Source organism: Epinephelus moara, chromosome 13 (genome assembly GCF_006386435.1).
Source record: "Epinephelus moara isolate mb chromosome 13, YSFRI_EMoa_1.0, whole genome shotgun sequence".
Classification (NCBI taxonomy): Eukaryota; Metazoa; Chordata; class Actinopteri; order Perciformes; family Serranidae; genus Epinephelus; species Epinephelus moara.
The window spans coordinates 30,906,464-30,927,613 of NC_065518.1; the positions used below are offsets into that span (position 1 = coordinate 30,906,464).

At 41.8% G+C, this 21,150-nt stretch overlaps 1 protein-coding gene across 1 annotated transcript in view; it reads left to right on the forward strand.

The window, feature by feature from the left end:
• The window catches only part of LOC126399317 (caskin-2-like), an 82,259-nt gene that overhangs the window by 45,421 nt on the left and 15,688 nt on the right, over positions 1 to 21,150 (forward strand). Inside the window, exons 7-14 of the mRNA XM_050059156.1 lie at positions 2,138 to 2,271; positions 7,781 to 7,889; positions 8,117 to 8,225; positions 8,417 to 8,511; positions 12,154 to 12,271; positions 15,719 to 15,847; positions 19,089 to 19,216; positions 19,402 to 19,483. Of these exons, the coding sequence (XP_049915113.1) occupies positions 2,138 to 2,271; positions 7,781 to 7,889; positions 8,117 to 8,225; positions 8,417 to 8,511; positions 12,154 to 12,271; positions 15,719 to 15,847; positions 19,089 to 19,216; positions 19,402 to 19,483 (904 nt within the window). The remainder of the gene's footprint in view (positions 1 to 2,137; positions 2,272 to 7,780; positions 7,890 to 8,116; positions 8,226 to 8,416; positions 8,512 to 12,153; positions 12,272 to 15,718; positions 15,848 to 19,088; positions 19,217 to 19,401; positions 19,484 to 21,150) is intronic.

Consider the following 21,150-nt stretch of genomic DNA (forward strand, 5'->3'; position numbering starts at 1 on the left):
ACAAAATTATCTTGTAGGCCGACGTGTGTAACTGGTCAAAATTATTCTCTGCTGTTAACTAAAAACAGTTAACTGTTGACATCCCATGTTCCCCTTCATTTAAATGGATTTTCCTTCTGTTTATGTCCGTTTAAATGTCTGACCTTGACTATACTGACTTGTATCTGTGCAAAGTTTTTCACTAGAGAGGTGTTTTCACACACCTCTAGTAATGTCTGTGCACTTCCCTAAAATCTGAGATTCAAACATTTGCCGGCAAGCTAGATTAGGTACATCACTAATATGAAAGTCAATCGCTGTCTAATATGAGAAACACATATCAATGGCTATGACACAACAACAGCAGATATTCGGAAACATCCAGTGCAGAGCGAACTTGTCATCACAGAGAGCGGAGTTAGCATTAGCATAGTGAAAGCTTTGACAGTAAACATGGTAGAGGATGCAGTTTTTGGATATACACCGGAAACTGGAGCCTCCTTCCACTATCTATGGAAAACCCCATTGTAGTATATATTATTGCATGTTTCACAACCACTAACGCTGTGTGAGCCCCTGCCAGTTAACCGATATGCTACCAAGCTGACAAACAAAATAAAGAAATAAAAGAGGCTAACTACATTTAGCATTCTGATACGTCTGCTAGTCACCAATTTTGGTGCACAACAAACTCCTCATCTGAGTGTGAATTATGCTCAGACATGTGTGACTAAATCTCTCCCTTGTTTGCTTTAACGCTAATGCACACTGCTCTTTCACCTGTCAACCCAGCTGTAGTAGCACTAGATGTTTACACCAGGCGCTACAAAAACAAGTCCAGGGGAATCATTAAACATACCAACCACCCAGATATCTGCGTTTTCTCTCTGTTGAGGGCAGGAAGAAGGTACCAGTTAAACATTAAAAAAATCTGTTAAATAGCAATGTCTCCTCTGTTCAAACAGTGGCTCCTTTTTAAAAGTCTGTGTGTCTTTGCTTGGTGCAACAGTAGCACAGCATCATGGTCCGTTTAACATTATTATCTTATCTTGGACATCACAATCCAAATCACATCCATAACACTGACTACTTTTATGGAGCGCAGAACAGAGTTCTGGTGATGAGGGATTTTGAGAACAGAGATGCGGGGTCTCAGATCCATGGAAAAGAGATGGCAAACTGGTTTGTAATTAAGGATTTACAATTCATTCGTACTGATTAACAGTGCTCAGCCGGCACACATGCTGCTCAACCGGAATCAGCTCTAAATGAACAGTAGGACACAGATTCTAGAGGAGTTTTTTTGTACTTTTGTCTGTAATAAGCTAAAATGACCTGTGTAAGGATCACTCCTCTGGTGCTGTTGGAGGATCATGTAATGCCATTTGGTGAATTCCACTCTTTAGCCGATCTCTACACTGTGAGACTGAGAGAATAAATCTCCATGTAGTGAACTGCTTTATTCATGTAGTCATTCTAATCCAATTATTTGCATGTGATAACACTCTATTTGGCCCTTTTTGCCCTTTTTTGGATGGGATGGCCTATGTCAAACATGAACCATGGCTTAGATGAAGTGACCGAGCTAAATTAAGCTTGTTTGAGCGAAAGGAAAATAGGCTTCAGTGGCTCTTTAAGGGCGCACGCAAACTGTAACGTTAAAGGGATTGCACATTGCAGTGTGTTTTACTGTTTCTCTGTCACATCGGCGGATAAGCCTAGCTGTGAGATGTATAGCTGGCCTGTAATTCAGAATTAGACACACACACACACTTCCTATGCCTGTTAAATGTCCCTCGTCTAGTCTGAGTTTGCAGTTTAGCTGTGAAAGAATAGAAGGCTTTGGGCTGTTTTTCTGACACATAGACTTCTTGAGTGAGTGTGTGTGTGTGTGTGTGTGTGTGTGTGTATGGAGGCTGTGGTATCTTTAGACAGCTGCTGAGTAGTGGATAAGCCTCTGTACTGGCCTGACCCTATATATAAGTCACCATATATATTATTTTAATCCATATATTTTTACTACATAACCTCAACTACCATGGCTTTGCATATATATCTAAGTATTGCTAATGCTGTAATTCTTGCCCTGATTCTGCCACTCCTCTGTTCTCACTACTCACACTTGATCTTCATTTTGGTGTCTTTGATTTCTCCTTAGGTGGCTCAGTTGCTGCTGAGCAGTAACATGGTGACAGCCCTGTTAGAAGGGGAGGGGGTGCACGACAGCCTGGAATCTCCATCCACCACTCCCCTCCACCTGGCAGCCAGGAATGGACACAAAGACATAATCAAGTAAGATCACAGCGAGGAGCTATGTTTAATACATGTCTATTTCTGCCCTCATCATTCTTTCCTAATGCTTCTGCTACTAACTCTGCTAGCACTAATGCTGCTCCCACCACTGCTACCACTGCTGCTACTACAAGAATTACAAATACCTCTACTGCTACTACTAACGCTTCTGCTGTATCTGCTCCTACATCTCCTACGAATACTTCCACCATTACTGCTATGGTTACTGCTACTACCATAACTTCTGCTACCACTAGTACTAGTATTACTGCTTATACAACCTCTACTGCTAATAATGCTACTTCCAACACTGTAACAGTTGTTAACAGTATTGCTATTATTGGGAGCAGTGCTATGGCTATTATTTCTACTGTTCCTGCTGCTACCACTACTACTATTACTGCTTCACTACCAGTACTGCTGCAACTATGTTTAGTGCTACCATTATCTCAAATACTAGGGCTGTCAGTGCTACTACTACAACTGCAGCACTAGCACTGCTACAACCTCTAGCAACCCAGTTGCCAGAATAAAATCTTGGCATTGTATGTGTCCGTGCAAGCAGATGTGTTGTACTTTTCATAGGCATAATCTTAACATTTCTAATGTGACCTTGTTCAGATTACATGTATATGATTTATGATGTACATGTATATGATTTTATGATGTATTTGAGTTTGGGACATTTCCAGCAATGTTTGTAGAAGCAAAAGCAGGTATTTCTATCAAGAATTTGGGACAATTCAAACCATGTTTGGGACATATCCACCTGTGTTTGTACTGACAGAAGCAGGTATTTTTTTAACTAGAGTTCTGAACATTTTCAGTCATGTTTGTAGCAACTTAAGTGGGTATTTGTAATTGAGAGTGTGGCAAATTTCCAGCCATGTTAGTATTGACAGAAGGGAGTATATTTAACGAGCATGTGGACATGTGTGGCTGTGTTTGTAGTGTCAAAAGTGGGTATTTTAAAATGAGAGTTTGGGACATTATTAGCCCTATTTGTAGCAACCAAACCGGGTATTTTTTAATAAGTGTTCAGGACATTTCTAGCTGCTTTTGTAGCTACAAAAGCAGTTTTTGTTAATGGAATTCAGTACATGTTCAGCTGTGTTTTTTGTGACAAAAATTTGAAGCTAAAACATGATGTTGTCACAACCCTAACCACATGGTTGTTGTGGAATTTGAAACTGAACCGTAAAGAAACATAAGGTTTCAACATATTTGCTGCATATGAAACGTAAACATGTAATATATCTGTGGTTTGCAGAAAAGTACAATGCCAACATTTATTTGATTAGGTACTCTAGTACTATTGCAACTAAAATAACACCTGTCACAGCTACAACCACTAGTTCCACTAATACAACCATTTTTACCAAGACTATCACAATAGCCAATACTAGGGCAGTTAGTTCTATCATTACTATTGCTGCCACCTCCCAGCAGTACAGCTTGTGCTACTACTGGTACAATTACTACTTTAGCTATTATCATTAGTGCTGCACTACACTGATACTTCACAGAATACCATATTTTTGCCAGCCCTTAATTCATAGCTACAGGTGCTACATCTCCCCTCAGGTAGCTCCAGAAAGCAAAACTGATAACAATCTCCACATTCAAACAGAACACACTCTGTACTGTAGAGATGTTTAATCCCAGAAACATTACACTTTCCAGATACCCAAGAGTGGTTCGGTGTGTTTTTTATGCCAGTGTATCTGTGTAAATATGCATGTAGTTAGCCAAGTAACTCCACCCTGCCTCTCAGACATGCTGCTAACGATTATCAGATCTCTTTTGCAATACCCTCTCCATCCTCCTCTCTCCTAGTCGTGAACTGGGAAGTTCAATAGTAGATGTGGAGGAGAAACAGCAAGCTTTCAACAAAAAACAGAAATAAAAAAATAAATCACTGCATTAGCACGCAAGTTTATTCAGAGTTTACTCAGCAGAATTTGGCTGTGATCTCCCGCTAAGGGATTTATGTCTCTTCAAAGACTGCCATACTGCAACAGCAGACGTCTTACAGTACCTACTTTTTGTATAGCTGTAGAAGTCTGGTTGGAACTGGAGCTGCAAACATTTGCTGATAGATTTTTTTTTCCAGGGAAGATGTGAAGATTTTGTTGTGGATTTAGTAACATGTATGTAAAGACTCTTGTTATGTGGGAAGATAACAGAAGTATAAATTGTACTTTGATAAACAGGATTGGGATAATTCAAAATGAAATGTCACCCTCAAAACTGGAGGAGACCGCATTCTGCTTATCTGCAAGACAGAGATGGAGAGGTCTAGTTCTTGTGACATACTTACTTTCAGCCTTCACAAGGTTTCAGAGCAAGATTAAAACTGTTGCTGCTGAGTAAAAGAAGAAGGTGCAAGCTACAACAGGTTCGCTTCAGGCTCCTTTTTTCATCATACTTCATGGTTTGATAATTCATGTGTCTGTCCACCCCCCTGTGGTGTCCCACTTAATGTGATCCCGCTAAGTCAAGAGTGTTTGTCAGCAGCATTCACATTTCACAAGCCACCATTAAGCTTTTTGAAGACACAGTCAGCTCAAACCAAAGGCTGACTTCACAGCTTTGTAGCTGTTTCATTTTGCTAATTTAAACATATTTCTGTAGCAGTCCTCGGAATCATTCAGTCTTCTAACACAGTATCAAGGTCACTGTTAAGAGAAAGACATCTTTCAAAGTTTTGTCATACTGCCTTCTTTATAAAAGAAGTTGCAGTTTTACAAGAAAAAACGCAACATTTTGAGAATTAAGTTATAACAATACATTACAAGATTATTTTAATACATGGAAAAGTTGTATAATATGAGAGTTAAGTCATAACAATAAGAAAAAATGAAAACAGAAGAGAATAACGCAATGTTATTAGATGTTTGTTTTGAGAGCTGTAGTATCAGGACCTTTTTCATACTAAAGTACAACTTTATTCTCAGGAAAAATATTGACAGTCATGATGAAAATGGTAATATTTTCAGCATAAAGATGTCATTTTTAATACTTAAAAGCTACATATTGCAACTTTTTTACCTGAAAAATAAAAGCTTTAAAAATGTTTTGGCTTGGAAGAATGGTGCCTCTTTCATTCACAATCCGCACTCCAGGTAGCTATGAGAACAAGCCAAATTGGCATTCTCAGTAACGCCATCATGTCAAATACATGATGGCAACAAATACTGTTGATGTAAAAATCCAAACCTCACACACTGTTAGCAGTGCACGAATTATACTTTGGAATTAGCTCTTCCCAAGTCCTGCCCCTTTTTGCTCTGTGTCCCAAAAACAGTTGAGAAAGCTTGGAACACAGCAGAACCTTGGACTTTTCTTGTATTCTCAGATATGCTAGCTAATGTGTTGTTACATCAAAAGGAATCAGCCTAATGCTAGATCAACAATGTCAGCCAGATTTGCCCCCTTGTCATTTCTGTGGTATCATTAGAGAGATTTGGAAAAGGACATACTGTAGGTTGGTTGCTGACATATTTTTAAGACAACGCGAATTATCGAAAAGAATTATTAAAGAATTAATATTTCTTTGTTTATATTATCTCCGTAAACTACGTGCCACCCCAAAGTAACTAACATGACTTTCTACAGTAAAGAAAGACTAACATTAGATCAGCACCATGATCTGCAGTCAGTAATAAATACATTGAGTACTATACTGATCCCCAGAGGGGGAAAAGGGGACACATACCCGGCAGTGCAGGAGCAATGTTGACTGATAGTCTTGTCATTCTGTCTCTACTTCTTCCTTTTACTTTGAGACCGGAGGCCTTAATTTACGTCCTTTAGCCTTGTTTACAACAGTTAACATTGTGAGCGTATCCTCTCATTGCTTGCTGTCTGCTTCTTGAAGCTATATTGCCTGATGCCGAGAAACTATCTAATAATCACCGCAGCACCCGGCTAAGTGGAACCAACACTGCCATGTTTCTTTTTGTCAAGCTTGTCTGACTTAGCAATAATAACTTTTGGGGATGGGACTTAGGATTGGTCATTTGGCCCAGCTAATGTAGGGTTGCTATTTGTTTATACTGTCCTGACATAAGCTGTAGTGACCTTTCTCACGGCTAACGGGAAAATAATGACAATCCGACATCTGCAGAGTGTACACTCCTGCAGATGTCCAGTGTTTCCCATACATTGATTTATTTCTGCCGACCTGCCACAAAATCAACAGTGACCGCCAGATATTGATTTTTTATTTTGTGTCTTTATTATTGAAAATGGGTAGAATGTTATGTCATTTTAGAGCTGCATGCAGGGCAATGATTTTCTCAGCTCTTGTCCCAATCTCTCTGTCCGTTTATCAGACCTCAAATGAGACCAGAATTAGTTAGCTAGTGTTTACCCCTGGTCCCTCTGCCTCACTCCCCGCTGCTAGGAGTCTATTTTGCCAGGAGGAGACTGGGCTCTGAAGACAGACCTTCAGTTAGCGGCTGTAGCAACTCAAAATCCACCAGCTCAAACCCCAAGGCCAGCAGCAGCACTGGGTGTAACATCAGCAACAGAAAGTTTGCTGATTAGGCAGGGAGTTGGGGCGGTCTGGGATCAGACCGGGGCACTGGGGTTTGCACTGGCCGAATTGGAGTTGCTACAGCCTGAAGCTGGACCTTATTGGACTGAAGGTCTGTATTTACAACAGTGGTATACCACTTTGAAAATGCAGGCACACCAAATCGCAAATACATATTCTTACACAATGTTGATTTAATGTGTCAGCTTTTACATGTCAAATGAAGAATGCTTTTGCCAACTTTGTTTGTTTTTTCAAAATGATATTGTCCTCAAAATATTATGTTCTATCACACCCACATACTAACACAACTTTATCTCACAATCGGAGTTTTGGTTTCCCAGCAGTGGCTTTAGAACTTTGTCATACAGTCTTACGCCATAATGAAAACTGCCTTTGAGCCACCTTTCAGCAACCTTAGTCATTTACAGTCACACACACCCACACACACTGTCCTAATGCTTCATGTTGTAGTTGTTTAGCCTGTTTCTGATAATGATGATTAGAGTTCTGTTGTATTTTGTCAAATCCTAACTTGTTTGAAAGTTGAAAGGAAACATGCTGTAACAAAGTAGATGCATAAGTGTAGCGTCCAATGGACACATTGGTGGCAAAGAAGTGTTGGAGTGGGATAACAATCAGAAAACACCATACAGCTAATATATTACAGCAGTGTTTCAGTGTTGTTTACACCTCCAAATCCTGACTGAACCTTCACACAGCGAGCTGAGGACCTCCTCCTCCTGTATTGCTCTCCGGATACATTCCTACATCTGGGCCTCTGACAGAACCAGAGACATATTTGTTAGCGTGTGTGTGTGTGTTTGTGTTTGTGTGTGGGTGTGTGGATGAGTCGGGGGTTTACGGCTTAATGAGATGTTGCAGATGTCTGTAACAGTTGAATGGATGAATCTGTTTCTGAGTGTTGCCTGCGGCCTTACATGAGTGTTTTCTGCTTTGATTACCCAGGTTGCTCCTCAAAGCTGGTATTGACATCAACAGAACCACTAAAGCGGGGACGTCTCTGCATGAGGCTGCCCTCTATGGCAAAACTGAAGTGGTGCGACTGCTGCTTGATGTAAGCAAAGACGTAAAATATAATTTCAGTTCAGCTAGTATGGGATTTTAAAGGCTGACTCTGACATTTTTGTACTGAAGGTGCAGACAGAAAGACAATGTCAAAAACTAATTCCAGTGTTATTCTTTAATAAAGCAGGGAGGCATTTGAGGGAGGCTTTGTTTTGAAACTGCACCTCACCCACAGTAATCCCACGGTGTGTGTGTGTGTTGTGTGTGTGTTTCTAGGCGGGCATCAATGTGAACATGCGCAACACGTACAACCAGACAGCTTTGGACATTGTCAACCAGTTCACCACCTCCACAGCCAGCAGGGAAATCAAACAGCTGCTGAGAGGTTAGTAGCTCTTAAACTGTTTTTCATAGAGCATTGATGCTTTTATGAAATGTGGATTTTTTTTTTTTGGTTGAGACAGAGGCAGGGGAAACAGTGGGGAGAGGTTGCAAAATGGCAAAGAGAGAGGTCAGAAAAGAAATCAATGAAGTGAAACATCCTGATGATATGTCTTTATCTTTCTCTGTGTGCAGAGGCATCAAGCTCTCTCCAGGTCAGAGCGGTGAAGGACTACTGGAACCTCCACGACCCCACTGCTCTTAACCTCCGCGCTGGAGATCTTATTATGGTACTTACTCTCTTACTGTCTTACTGTCATATACACATATATATGTTTTGGTTTTTTTTCAGTGCTCATATTGAAATGTACTTTAAAAATGATAAAGACTAAAATATAAACGCGCTGAAATACAATTATGCTTGTAATGTAAAAAATAAATTAATAAATAAAATGCTAAAAGTAATTGAGCTGAGTTGGGCCGATTTCCAGTTTTGCTGGTCCGGTCTAGTGTACCAGTTTAAATTGGTTTGATTTTACGCAATGCGACTGAAATGACATTTGTTATTATTGTGACACATTCTGGGAAATTAAAAAGTGGCCTACGACAGTAACCTGTGCCAGTGGTCACAGCACTTAACGCTAGCTTTTTACTTCTGGCGATTGCATTAAGGCTTTGAAAATCAAAAAAGTGATGTTAATTTGTGAAGATTGTCTTGCTGAACAAAACGCGTAAGTATAACAAATGTTTGTTTGCCACAGAGCTTATTTTATGCAACATGCAATGGAAAAATCCCATTGGGTTTTTGAGCAAGGAACCAAGGCGACGCAAATTTTCATGTCGGTCTACAAATGTAATTTCTGCAGCACTCTATGGATGAGCAACGGCTGATTCATGAAGTTAAAATAAGGAATTATCCTTACGATACTGTCACTACAAAAAACAAAATTAGGTAGCAGCTGATAGGAGGGAGACCGCCAGGGAGCTGAAAGTTTCTGGTAAATGACCATCGCTAGTAACAACCTACTTGCTATTGGCTATATTGTACATCATTCCAGTAAATATCACAATATAAAACATGTTTTTTGTTTAAAAAGTACAAATATAGGAAGAGAGCAAGCTCTCGTCCATCTTTTAAGGGATTACTTCTCCAATTTGATCTCAGGTGCACAGTTGATATTTATGTTTCAATGTGGACAGAGAGCTCCGATGATGTATGATGTGATGTGATATTCGGATGCACGTTTGCTTTTGGGACAGTGTTGCTGAGTCAAGTGCGACACCTAGTGGTTGAATTCCGTATACCGGAACCGTCGGGTGCTTGACTTAATATCAAACCGGTTGAAATTTTTTTTACTCTGGTGCTTATGTGGGGGAAGTAATGCATGCATTTTTTTTTTTTGTTGTTGTTGTTTTTGAGTCTGCATTGTTTAAACATCATGATTTTACACTCCAGGTAACCCACGGAGTGTAAAATCATGGGGTTGTTGCTTCTTGATTGGTGTCTCTCTCTCTCACACACATTTTTGGGAGCTGGTGTGGATTAATACATTTATAAAAGTAAAAGCTTATCAGTTCTGAGATAAGAGATGCATGATTGACGGGTGTCAAAAACCCTCCAGAAACACTTCATAAAATGCTGCTGGTTTGGTTTATCTTTAAAGGAGCAATAAGCGAAATCATTTCACCGCTAGGTTTGCTGTTGTGCACTGCCTGTAGACCAAAACAAAGTGTGTCATGAGCCACTCCTCCCTCTACCTCTGCTCTACATCCCCCACCCCCCCCACTCGCCTCGCCTCGCCCTCGCGGGCTGCCTGCTAGGCTAAAACATCGCTCTCACTCACGGAGAAGAGGAGGAACGTTAGCGTTAGCTCCCAGTGTTAGCACTAGCTGGGTCGGCTAGAGTCCGCCAGGCTGCCCACCTGACTCGCGGGCTGCTCAAGCTCCGGACATTAACCCATCCCGGTGTTTCCTCCACAGCCTCCACTTCACCCAGCTTCACTCAGCTGCCCGATAAACCCGCTGCTTCTTCCCACTTTAACCTGAAGCGATGTTTTAGCCTAGTGGGCAGCCCGCGAGCCAGCTGCCCGCTGGGCTAAAACATCGATCTCACTCACGGAGAAGAGGAGGAACATTAGCGTTAGCTCCCAGTGTTAGCACTAGCTGAGTCGGCTGCTACTGGAGTAACTTACAGCTATGGAGCACTTCTATCAGCTCCTCTAGTCACTGAGCCTCGCCTCCATCTCAGCAAATATATTACAAAAATGTAGCCTCGCAGGGAGGCTACATTTTACAATGCTTATTGAAAATGTTAGCTGGGCTGCCGGGCTAACTTACTCACTTAACACAACTGTAACGCCTGACCCATTGCTGGGACCGAGCCGCTAATAACTCAAGCTCCAGGCATTAACTCATCCCGGTGTTTCCTCCGCAGCCTCCACTTCCCCAGCTTCACTCAGCTGCCCGATAAACCCGCTGCTTCTTCCCACTTTAACCTGAATAACAAACCAGGGCTCGGTGCTCCGGTTGGATCCAAACAGAGAGCCGGGGCTAGTTGGGAAGCTAGCGGAGGCTAACCGGCTGTGCTTCCCTCCGGTCATGCTGCGGCTAACACCTCACCAGCCGCTCCCAGCTCGCTCCGGATTGTTATTGAGGTTAAAGTGGGAGAGGCAGCGGATCTGTGGGGCAGCTGAGTGAAGTGGAGCCTGAGGAGGAAGCACCGGTTAGCCCCGGTTTCGTTCCGCTCTCTGCCATTTCATTTTGAAAATATGCGCTGCCATTGCTCACTGGCTGTAGCCTTTTATAGGGAGGGAGGGCCAAGGGCTCCGAGAGGGGGGGGATTCACATGAACGTACATGAACGCGCAGCCGGACCGGCTTGTAAACAATGGGCTGGAGATCAACACAGAGAAAGGTTGTGTGAGGTCATGCTATACTCCAGATGAAATTACACCTCCAGTTCTTCACATAGCATTTTTTTAATTCCTTCAATCTAGAAATGATGAATTTCGCTTATTGCTCCTTTAATGTTTCAGCTTAAGAAATCTCATTTAACATTACATCTTCTCCTTGCTTTCCCAAGTGAAGGCTTGCTGTGTTTTGTTAATGTTTGTAACCATGCAGGAATTACTGTTTTATTGTTAATATACAGGTGCACCATATTACTGTAAAAAACATTCAGCAGAAAGTTATGTTTAGCTGCTGGCATCTACTTCAGGCAGGGTAAGGATTATATGATGAAGACTTTTGTGAGTGAAGTCTTGTTGTTAGGATTTGTGTGGGATGTTGCAGGGTAATTTAGTGTACCCTGAGCGAGAGACCACAGCAGAGAAGCAGGCACAAACTTGCTGCTGTCACTCTCTCATTAGCAACTTGTTTGCTCATTCCCCCTCCCCACACACACGCAGTGTTTGCACTAATTCATGTCTATGCACATTTACGTGTGTTTATGTGCTCACTGCTTTGTATTTTGATACACGAGTCATTATGACATCCCAGACTCGTGTATGAACTCGCATGTTGTTGTGAGGTTTCCTGTCAGGAGGCAGAGGTGTTTGTTTTTGTCCTCTCCAGGCGTTTTGTTAACACTCACAATGAATTCACTGTGTATTTCCAGCTCATTGGCTCTCTCATTATGGTTTTAAAAGCATGACTGGAGGAGTCACAAATGTGACATGCAAACAATTGATGTATAGTTGATAAGAAAAAAATGATTGGAAACCAACGCCTCAAAGTTTCACACTATACAGCCACCTTTTTTTTTTTTTTTTGCTTTAAACAAAGCTCTCAGTCTTCTTATCATTGAATAATTTCTTCGTGATTGTTTTTGTTCCATAGTCTCGTCTAATGTGATTGTGAACTGTTGCAAGGCTAATGCTGTTTGCAGTGCCAAAAACATTTCAGCTGAAGCGTGCCATAATTTGTTGGTGTCAGGTCCTGGAGCAGCACTCAGACGGCCGCTGGAAAGGTCACATCCACGACACGCAGCGGGGGACAGACAGGGTGGGCTTCTTCCCACCTTCAGTGGTGGAGGTCCTCAGCAGACGAGCAGGTAGACAAACAAACAGCTCGCAACCAACATATGCATGAACTCTGATACACTCATTAATGAAAATTTACGAAGTACATTTACTCAAGTACTGTAGTGAAGTATAAATTTGAGGAACTTTAATGGAGTATTTACATTTTCTGCTGCTCTACGCACCTCTACATTTTCGTATTTACATTTTCTGCTGCTCTACGCACCTCTACATTTTCGAAGGAATCATGGCACATTTTTTTTTAATTTTTTTAATTTTTTAAATTTTATATACTTTATTAATCCCCGAGGGGAAATTCAATTTTTCACTCTGTTTGTCAATTACACACAGGTCCGAACACACACATGCACAAACTGGACCTATACATGCACTAAGTGGAGAGATGTCAGAGTGGGCTGCCCATGACAGGCGCTCTGAGCGGTTGGGGGGTTCGGTGCCTTGCTCAGGGGCACCTCGGCAGTGCCCAGGAGGTGAACTGGCACCTCTCCAGCTACCAGTCCACGCTCCATATTTTTGGTCCGGACGGGGACTTGAACAGGCGACCCTCTGGTTCCCAACCCAAGTCCCTAAGGACTGAGCTACTGCCGCTTTTTACTGCGCTAAATTTATTTAACATTTATAGTCTGTAGTTACTTTGCAGATTAAGATTTTTTCATACCGTTATGACTCTTAACCACCAAACTGTTTGTAGAGTTTGGTATGAAAGTTCATTCTTGACCACAAAGAACGATAAAAAAAAATAGATGCTATTGAAAGCTCAGGAAAATAGCTCGTAGGGGACTTTGAGTTGAGTTTTTTTTAAGGTATACGAAGTAGTTAACCCAGCTGGTTACCAACATTGAGACGTTGATATTTAGTTGAATTTAGGTTGTGATGTCAGATGACCAAAATTCAATGTCAGGATAGCGTATAATTTCAACATCAATGTTGTAGAACACTGACGACAGATGACGTTGATATTTTATTGATTTTAACTAGTGTTGTTGCGTAACCAAAATTCAATGTCTTCCAAACGTCTCATGCCAATGTCATCTTGATGTAAAATAATGACATTTAGTCACACAGTATGGAGAACAAAACCCAACATTTGCAAAATGTCATCATGTTAACATCAACACAATGAGAAATTCTACCATTGTTAGACTTTTTAAATGGCATCAACTCGATTTTCATTCCAACCATAATTTAACTTACGTACGCTGTGCGATTCCAGTGTCTTTCTGAAGCTATTGACGTCCGATGCCAGCTAGGAAAATTTTTCAGACCTCGACTAGTTACTGCATGTACATTAATGCCTATTTGTTTTTAACCGTACTCTCCTTGGGCTCCAAGGGCAAGTAGGCCCCAAAGGCCTGGGGTTAGTTCAAGAGTGGGGTGTCCATAGAGGCCTGATAGCAATTTTTTGCCCTGGTGCCCTCTGAAAAGTTTTGTACAACCATGCACATGACTTTATACTACATGAGTGAAGAAGTCATATATTATTATGTTTTTATGCATTTGATTTTGAAAACATCCAATTAAAAAAGCAATAAGTGTTATTTATTTCTTAAAAGGTTAACTTCAGTATTTTCAAACCTGGACTCTATTTTCTGATGTTCTTGTGTCTAAGTGACTAACGGGAACAATTTTTGAAACTGGTCCAGTGTTGAGCAAGACCCCTGTGAACAGGCTGCAATGTAATGTGAATGGGCTGTTGTGCACTAATTGGCATTCACTAAGAGTGCTTGTTTTTGTCACTGACAGGCTTAACTGTAACTCTAAGTGTCTGATAATAGTATGGAAAGACCCTACCTTTTTGTTAAAGTGTGAGATCCTATTTGTTTCACCAGAAATGGCCCTAAAAACGCTTACGCCTGAGCCACCAGACTATGTTTAAATAAACTTTATTTTTTCATTGTAAAACACACTTCATTCAAAGTTGACAGAAACAAATAAAACTATCAAAGGCACCTTGATTCATATTTCCACCGTTCCATTCGGTCAAAAATAATAATAAAATAATTTTATCCAGTTGGATGTGAAAATATGCTGGTGCTATACACGCTAAATTACTGTTTATTTTCAGTGGGTTTGGTGATAGCGATTTCAGGGCTGTTTCTGGTTAAACCAAAAGGATCTTACTTTTTTTTTTTAAAAAAAAACAAGCTCTATCTCTGTAGGGATAATTTTCATGATATTGTCAGACACTTATAATAACAATCTGAGCCTGTCAGTGGAAAAAACAAACACTTTTAGTGGATGTATATTGATGATGCACAAATGCGGAGTGGTTACATTGCAGCCTGCAGCCCTCTAGCTCAAAATTGGACCAATTTAAAAAAACTGTCATTTTCGTTAGTCACTTGTACGCACACAAAAAAATACCAAAGTTACCTTTTAATGGAAGACCACTGAGAGCACAGCAGGAATAAATACTTACTGAGTTATACTATAATAACTTCTCCCTAGTGACACATAGGACCTTGCACACTGTGGGCTTGAGCTGACAGAGTAGTGTTAAATGGGCTAACTTGACCCAGGGCAATGGATATATCTGGGCCAAGAATATATCTCGACACTTGTACACAGGCAGGATCTATCATGTTTTCATGCATGATCACTGGAGGGTTCAGCGTGCTTGTAAATCATCTGATTTAATCCCTGTGAATGAAAGGAATATGATCCCTCCGCTTGTTTTGCAGCTGTAAAGCCATTGACATTCAAACAGCGGGACGAGCACAGCGAGGGGTCCAATAACAGCTCCAGACATGGATGCACACACACATTCACAAACTAAAACACTTCATTTCAAGGTCCTCGACAAGTCAGGAAACACACACATACACACAAACGTAGATACTCACACACAGACACACATTAATAGGATTATTATGGCCAGATTGCAAAGTGTCAGCTCAGTGCTAAAGCCCTCACAGTCTGCGTTGGGATATTGTGTGTGTGTGTGTGTGTGTGTGTGTGTGTGTGTGCGCGCTCATGCTTGAGGGAGAACAGACAAGAGAAAGAGAGTTTGACTTTAAGTCGATGACAGGCTCTTTGCTTATGAGGCAAACTCAGTAGTGTGTGTGTGCACGTGTCTGTATGTGTGTGTGTGCCTGAGCTCTGTGATAATGTCAATGGTGTCAGCAACCATGGACCAACAACACACAAAGGAAAAGTAAGCCCTCTGAGCGTCGCTGGTGATCTTACACTCTCTTTCAACAGCCTCTTATGTAACACCAGAGGGGATTTACAGTGAATCTGCCCTTTTTTAGTTGTTCCTCCAAATATTCAATGAACAAGAATACATGACAAAGTTCATAATGTGCTCAACAGACTTTAAAATGGTGGTTTTTGTTGCCATCCCTCAGCCTGTACCTGTGCATGCAGGCCAAACTGACAAACACACATGCATGTACATGAACTTCTTACCCTCACTCATGCATGCCAACCTCAACCCGAACCTGTCTCCCTGACCCTAGGAGGCACTCTCTCCCGCCAAGCCTCAATGCCTTGCCAACGACAACACTTTGCATCCAGAGCTCCTTCCTCAAGCCATGGCCCCACCCCTCAGACTGATGACTCATACACCCTTGGCTATGATCCCACAGGTACACACACACACACACACACACACACTGACCAACTTCCTCCCATCTGTTTGGTTTCGGTTCACCACCTGTGACACATTCATGTCCTCCCAGGTGAGGATGGATTATTGAAAAAACCTACTGGGCACAGGCCCAGGGGCCCAAAAGGTTAGGGGCCCTCCTCTGTTTGAAGTGACTGTCATTATTTCTAGTGAGAAAGTCAATCAAACACACAAGGTGCAAAACAGCTAAGAAGAGATGTAATGCGACCATAAACAGACATTACACAACCACAAAGAGATGCAGTGTGACCACAAAGAGACTCAGTACAACTGCAAAGAGACATAATATCACCACAGATGCAAAACGAACACAGAGACACAATACAACCACATGGCCACAAAGAGAAACAATTTGGCAACCAAGAGATGCAATAGAACCACAAAGACACTCAATACAACTACAAAAGAACGCAATACGAGCACAAAGAGATGCTATGAGACCACAAACAGACATAATATCACCACAAAGAGATACAAAACAAACAGAGACACACTAAGACCACAGAGACGTAATACACCACAAAGAGACACAATATGACCAAAGACACAATACGACCACAAGCTTTTTCATGTCCCTCCCAGAAAGGAGTGTACATATGGTCGAGCAAGTTACCTCCACAGGTAGGACAGCTGATGTGCTGGTGATATCTTGGCAGGACTTCACTCACAATGGCATAAATCTCCGGCCACATTTAAAGGCGCCTCTGGCCATGAGGTCTCCATCCTGTTGATACCTCCATACAACTTGTCCAGTGCTGGCTTGGTGTCGGTGTGTGGTGGAAGTACACCACTATGAGAATGGCTAATATACATCCCCTGGGGAGATAAAAATCGGGCCCCCCAGCCCACAACCCTTGTTTCCTTTGCATCAGTCTAGAGGGCCCTTTACATGACTGTGCCCAGGGGCCCATTGTCTTATATTCCGTTTGTGTACCCAGGTTTCAGATTTCCTTCCCAAACAGCACCCTGATCCCAGTCTCCTTTTGATCAGACCTCTGGTGCTCAGTGTCAGCTCAATACAGTAGGTCCAGTCCCAGCTACAGTGAGTGTGTGTCTAAAGTGTGTGTGTGTTTGTTAGGTGCTCCACCTGACAGTCAGCTCTCAACCCCAGCTAGTCCTGCTAGCCCCACTCAGGACATTTGGGTCCTCAGGAGCTCTCCCACTGGTAAGGGTGTGTGGTCCCAAACCCCCTGCCATCCACAACCTACCCTGTGTGAACCTGTAGGTCAGATCCCATCCCAGCCACTCTGATAAACTGGGCCTCTTTAAGGAAGCTTATTCCTGTCTGTATCCCTTTATATCCCCTATGTGTTGACCTTAACCATGCCACCCTGCAAATCCCATGCCTCCCCTCTTCCACCCCCTCCAACCCACAGCCCAATAATCCAGTAATCATAACCATTGAGTTCTGTCGCAGCAGTACATAAAGGTAAGTGAGCAGCACTCCTTTAAGGCCTTTCCTCGAACTCCTGTGTTACTCCTAACAGGCCGCTTTTGCAGCTTGTTGGTGCAGCTGGCTCCACCCTGAAAACCAGCACAGCAAAACTATGAAAAACAATTATCTTAACAAGTCATTTCATGTAGTGTTGAGTTATGGAAATTATAGTTTGGTTTTTCAAAATCAAAGAGATAATGTTATTTATAATTCCAGATCTTTTCTGAAATTGGCAACACTAGGATATGATATTTTTGTAAATATGCTAAATGGCTTTAGGTTAGAGAGTTAGATGAGTTGATTGATTGATCAGTCAAAGCTACAGCTGGGATATGATTAGCCTAGCTTAACACAGAAGCTTACTAATCAACACGTTTGTATCTTGTTTTAATTCATACAATAACAGAAATAGAAATGACAGTTTGTGGTTTTATGGGAAATTTCCAAGCGGCAACCCCCAGAGCTGAAAAATGAAGCCAACATTGAAGTACTTTATTAAGGCTTAAAGTGACACATATTGAAGTACGGGGCTGCTTTAATAATAGACTGTCCACCCATATTGTCTTGGCTTCTCAGTCAGATCCACCACCTCCACAGCGCCACCCTCTCACCCAAATATAGTCCACAAACCAATGGGTGACGTCACAGTAGCTACATCCATTATTTTTACAGTCTATGGGAATTTCATGCTGTCACTTTCTTGCTGGTATGGATAAATTGTCGTTCATTACACCATGTAACTCCCCCTTAGAATAACACATTGTTGTTTTTACATTTCTTTTATTGTATGGGTTAAAGACAAGACAATTAGACTTTCAAGAGGCCTATTTTCTAACTTTGGACCCAGCCAGGCTAGCTGTTTCCTCCTGCTTCCAGTCTTAATGCTCAGCTAAGCTAATTGCCAATGCTAATACCAATGACTGTATCTAAAGTTGGATAACCAGCTCCACTTTATCCCACCATACAAAAGTGAAGCCCAAATATCCCACATACCGCCACTGCCACCTTGCAATGGTGACGCCATTTGGAACCAGAGTCTGTGCAGTGGTGAAGGGGAAGTGGAGCTGTGGTTTTGGGTTCCCGCCCATACACCCATTTGACCCAATAATGAGCAGCGCCGCTAGCTGCTACACACCCATTGACACACACAACTGTCAGCGGTGATGCCACGCCTCCTTTTTATAGCATCAAATAACTAATAAAACCAAACTTACCTTATCAGCGTGATAAGAACTACTTTGAGTGTACTTTAAGTTGTGAATTTGGCCCATATCCCATCCGCTAACATGAAGGGTGTGGGATATATGTGCTGTAGTGCAGTCAGCCACCAGGGCACAATCAAGATGTTTTGGCTTCACTTTTGGGGAGCTGTCATGCCTTCCATCTTTATATACAGTTATTGGTCCGTACCTGCCCACAGACATGGGAGTGGTGTTGATCTTCTTATTTAACTTTTGAAAAGAAATCAAATAAGGGTATTTCCTAAAATGGTGGACTAACCCTTTAAGGTTGAATAGGACTTTCTAATGACTTGTTAAAAAACTTATTTGCAGTGCACTCAGACCACATACCTTAACTTGCAAATGACCCCCTACAATCTTGCTGTCTCTCCTCATTTCTTAATTATCAAATTCTATGCAGGTCTGATTCCACACTGTGATCTCTCTCTCTCTCTCTCTCTCTCCCTTTCTCTCTCTCTCTCTCTCTCTCTCTCTCTCTCTCTCTCTCTCTCTCTCTCTCTCTCTCTGTGTCTGTTTTCTCTCAGGTGACAGAAACAGTGTTGGGAGTGCAGGCAGTGTGGGCAGCAGCCGCAGTGCCGGTAGCGGCCAGAGCTCAGAGAGCGGCCACAAACAGAATGGGATTCAAAATCGCCACAATGCTGACACTGGCAAGGTTAGGTCTGCTCCGATTTCTCCACAAGTTCTGCACACTGTCATTGTGTTTCACTTGGTTGAATAAATGAATGAACATTAAAATACAAGATGATCAAATCTGACATTTTGGATGTTGTCTGCAGTGGACCTCAGCCAGTCTAGAGATTTAGTGAAGTGTTTGTCTTTATGATTTTTTGTGTACAGCTGGCTCCCTCTGCTGGTGAATCAGGAGATCATCTCCACATCGCAGGAGCAGACCATAGCAAACAGGCTGATGGATCCACAGGTTGGTCAGGGAATAAAACCTCTTCTGTCTTCTTCTTGTGTCAATTAACAGTCCTATCAGATCTATGTTAGGATTTCTTTCTGTCTCAGCTCCTTTGTACATACCACATCTAATATTCCAGTAAGAAGTTACAGTTACAGAAGAAAGTCATACTATTATGAGAGCAATGTCATAGGATTACAATGAAAATCTTGCTCCTGAGAACAGATTATGTTATACATGCATGTATGTATGTACGGTAGGATCAGATTGGGTAGTCACAGAATTTCCAGAAGGTCCATACATACCCTAGAGTTACTACTTTTTCTTTTCTGTGACCGGTAAACATCTCTGTGGTCTGAAGGCTATGTCACCTCTGGTTTCCCATTTGCTGAGCAGTATAACTCTGTGACAGGTGCCTGTTAGTCGTGTCTTATCTTCTGCATCTACTGAACAGCTTGGAAAAGAGGCTGTGCATTGACAGAGGTGGGGAAGGCCAACCCGGTCTCATTCTCAGGTCATCAAATACCAATGCTTTGTCACGCCCCTCGGTGCAACGCACAGGGCACCCTTTAGCGTCTCTAGGTAACGCACAGCTGCAACACATTGTAACATGTTAATGTCATGAGTAGTTAGGTTTAAGAAACAAAATTACCTAGTACGGTTCAGAAAAAAGACCATGTTTTGTATTAAAAAAAAAAGTATGTTTGTTACATAATATGATGTAAATAAGTTACATGGGTGACGTCACTGCGCAATGACGTAAGTAAAGTATGCAACGCTACGTTAAAACCACAGACTGTATAAATAATGGAAGTAGCTTTCATGATGTCACCTATTGCTTTATGGACTGCAATTTTTAAGCCCCAAGGTAGGCATTTCAGCCGTCGCAATCTTGATTTCCTAAAACCAGAGTTGACCATATTTGGATGAGAGGTTGGTACTGTGGAGGAGTGAAGGGTGAATCCAACCCACAGACTGTAGCGACGGCTCAAAGATGGCCTGCTACTCAGGTGGCCCTGCCCTTAAATACACGTAACTTTGAGCCTTAATAAAATGTAAACAGGTGAGTTATAAAGAAATGAACCCCCCGTACAGGTGTCATGAATGTTGAAAGTAGCTATAGAGACCAAAACTGTTTTTTGTACCAGGCTGTAATAGTGTTTATTTCTGCAGTAAATTTGGGCATTTTAGCATGGTGGTCTATGGCATTGCTTCACAACTGGTGGGTTGCAGTCCAAAAGTGGGTCATGGGTCCATTCTAAATGGACCACAAGTGACTCATGAATGTGCCAGGTTTATCAAAAACACACTTAATTTTGCACATTTGGCACAGAGGCAGCTTTTATTTTAAGTTGCCATTTCCTATTTTAGAGTGACTGACCAACTGACAGCTACTTAACAGAGACAGCAAACTAGCTCAATGATGTGGCCAAATGCAAGTACTATGCTGAGTAGATTAAACTGTGTGGACCTTTAACTAATGACTAAGGAGAAATCTGGATCCGGTGGCTGGGCTGGATCAGTTGGGAACCACTGGTTTATTAGTCTGGGGCTATTGTACCACAGTAGCCAGAACTATAACTATAATATTATTACTTTCATTAATGTTGTTGTAAGCTACTGTCATTACCGTCTGTCCTGTATCTCTCTCTCTCTCTCTCTCTCTCTCTCTCTCTCTCTCTCTC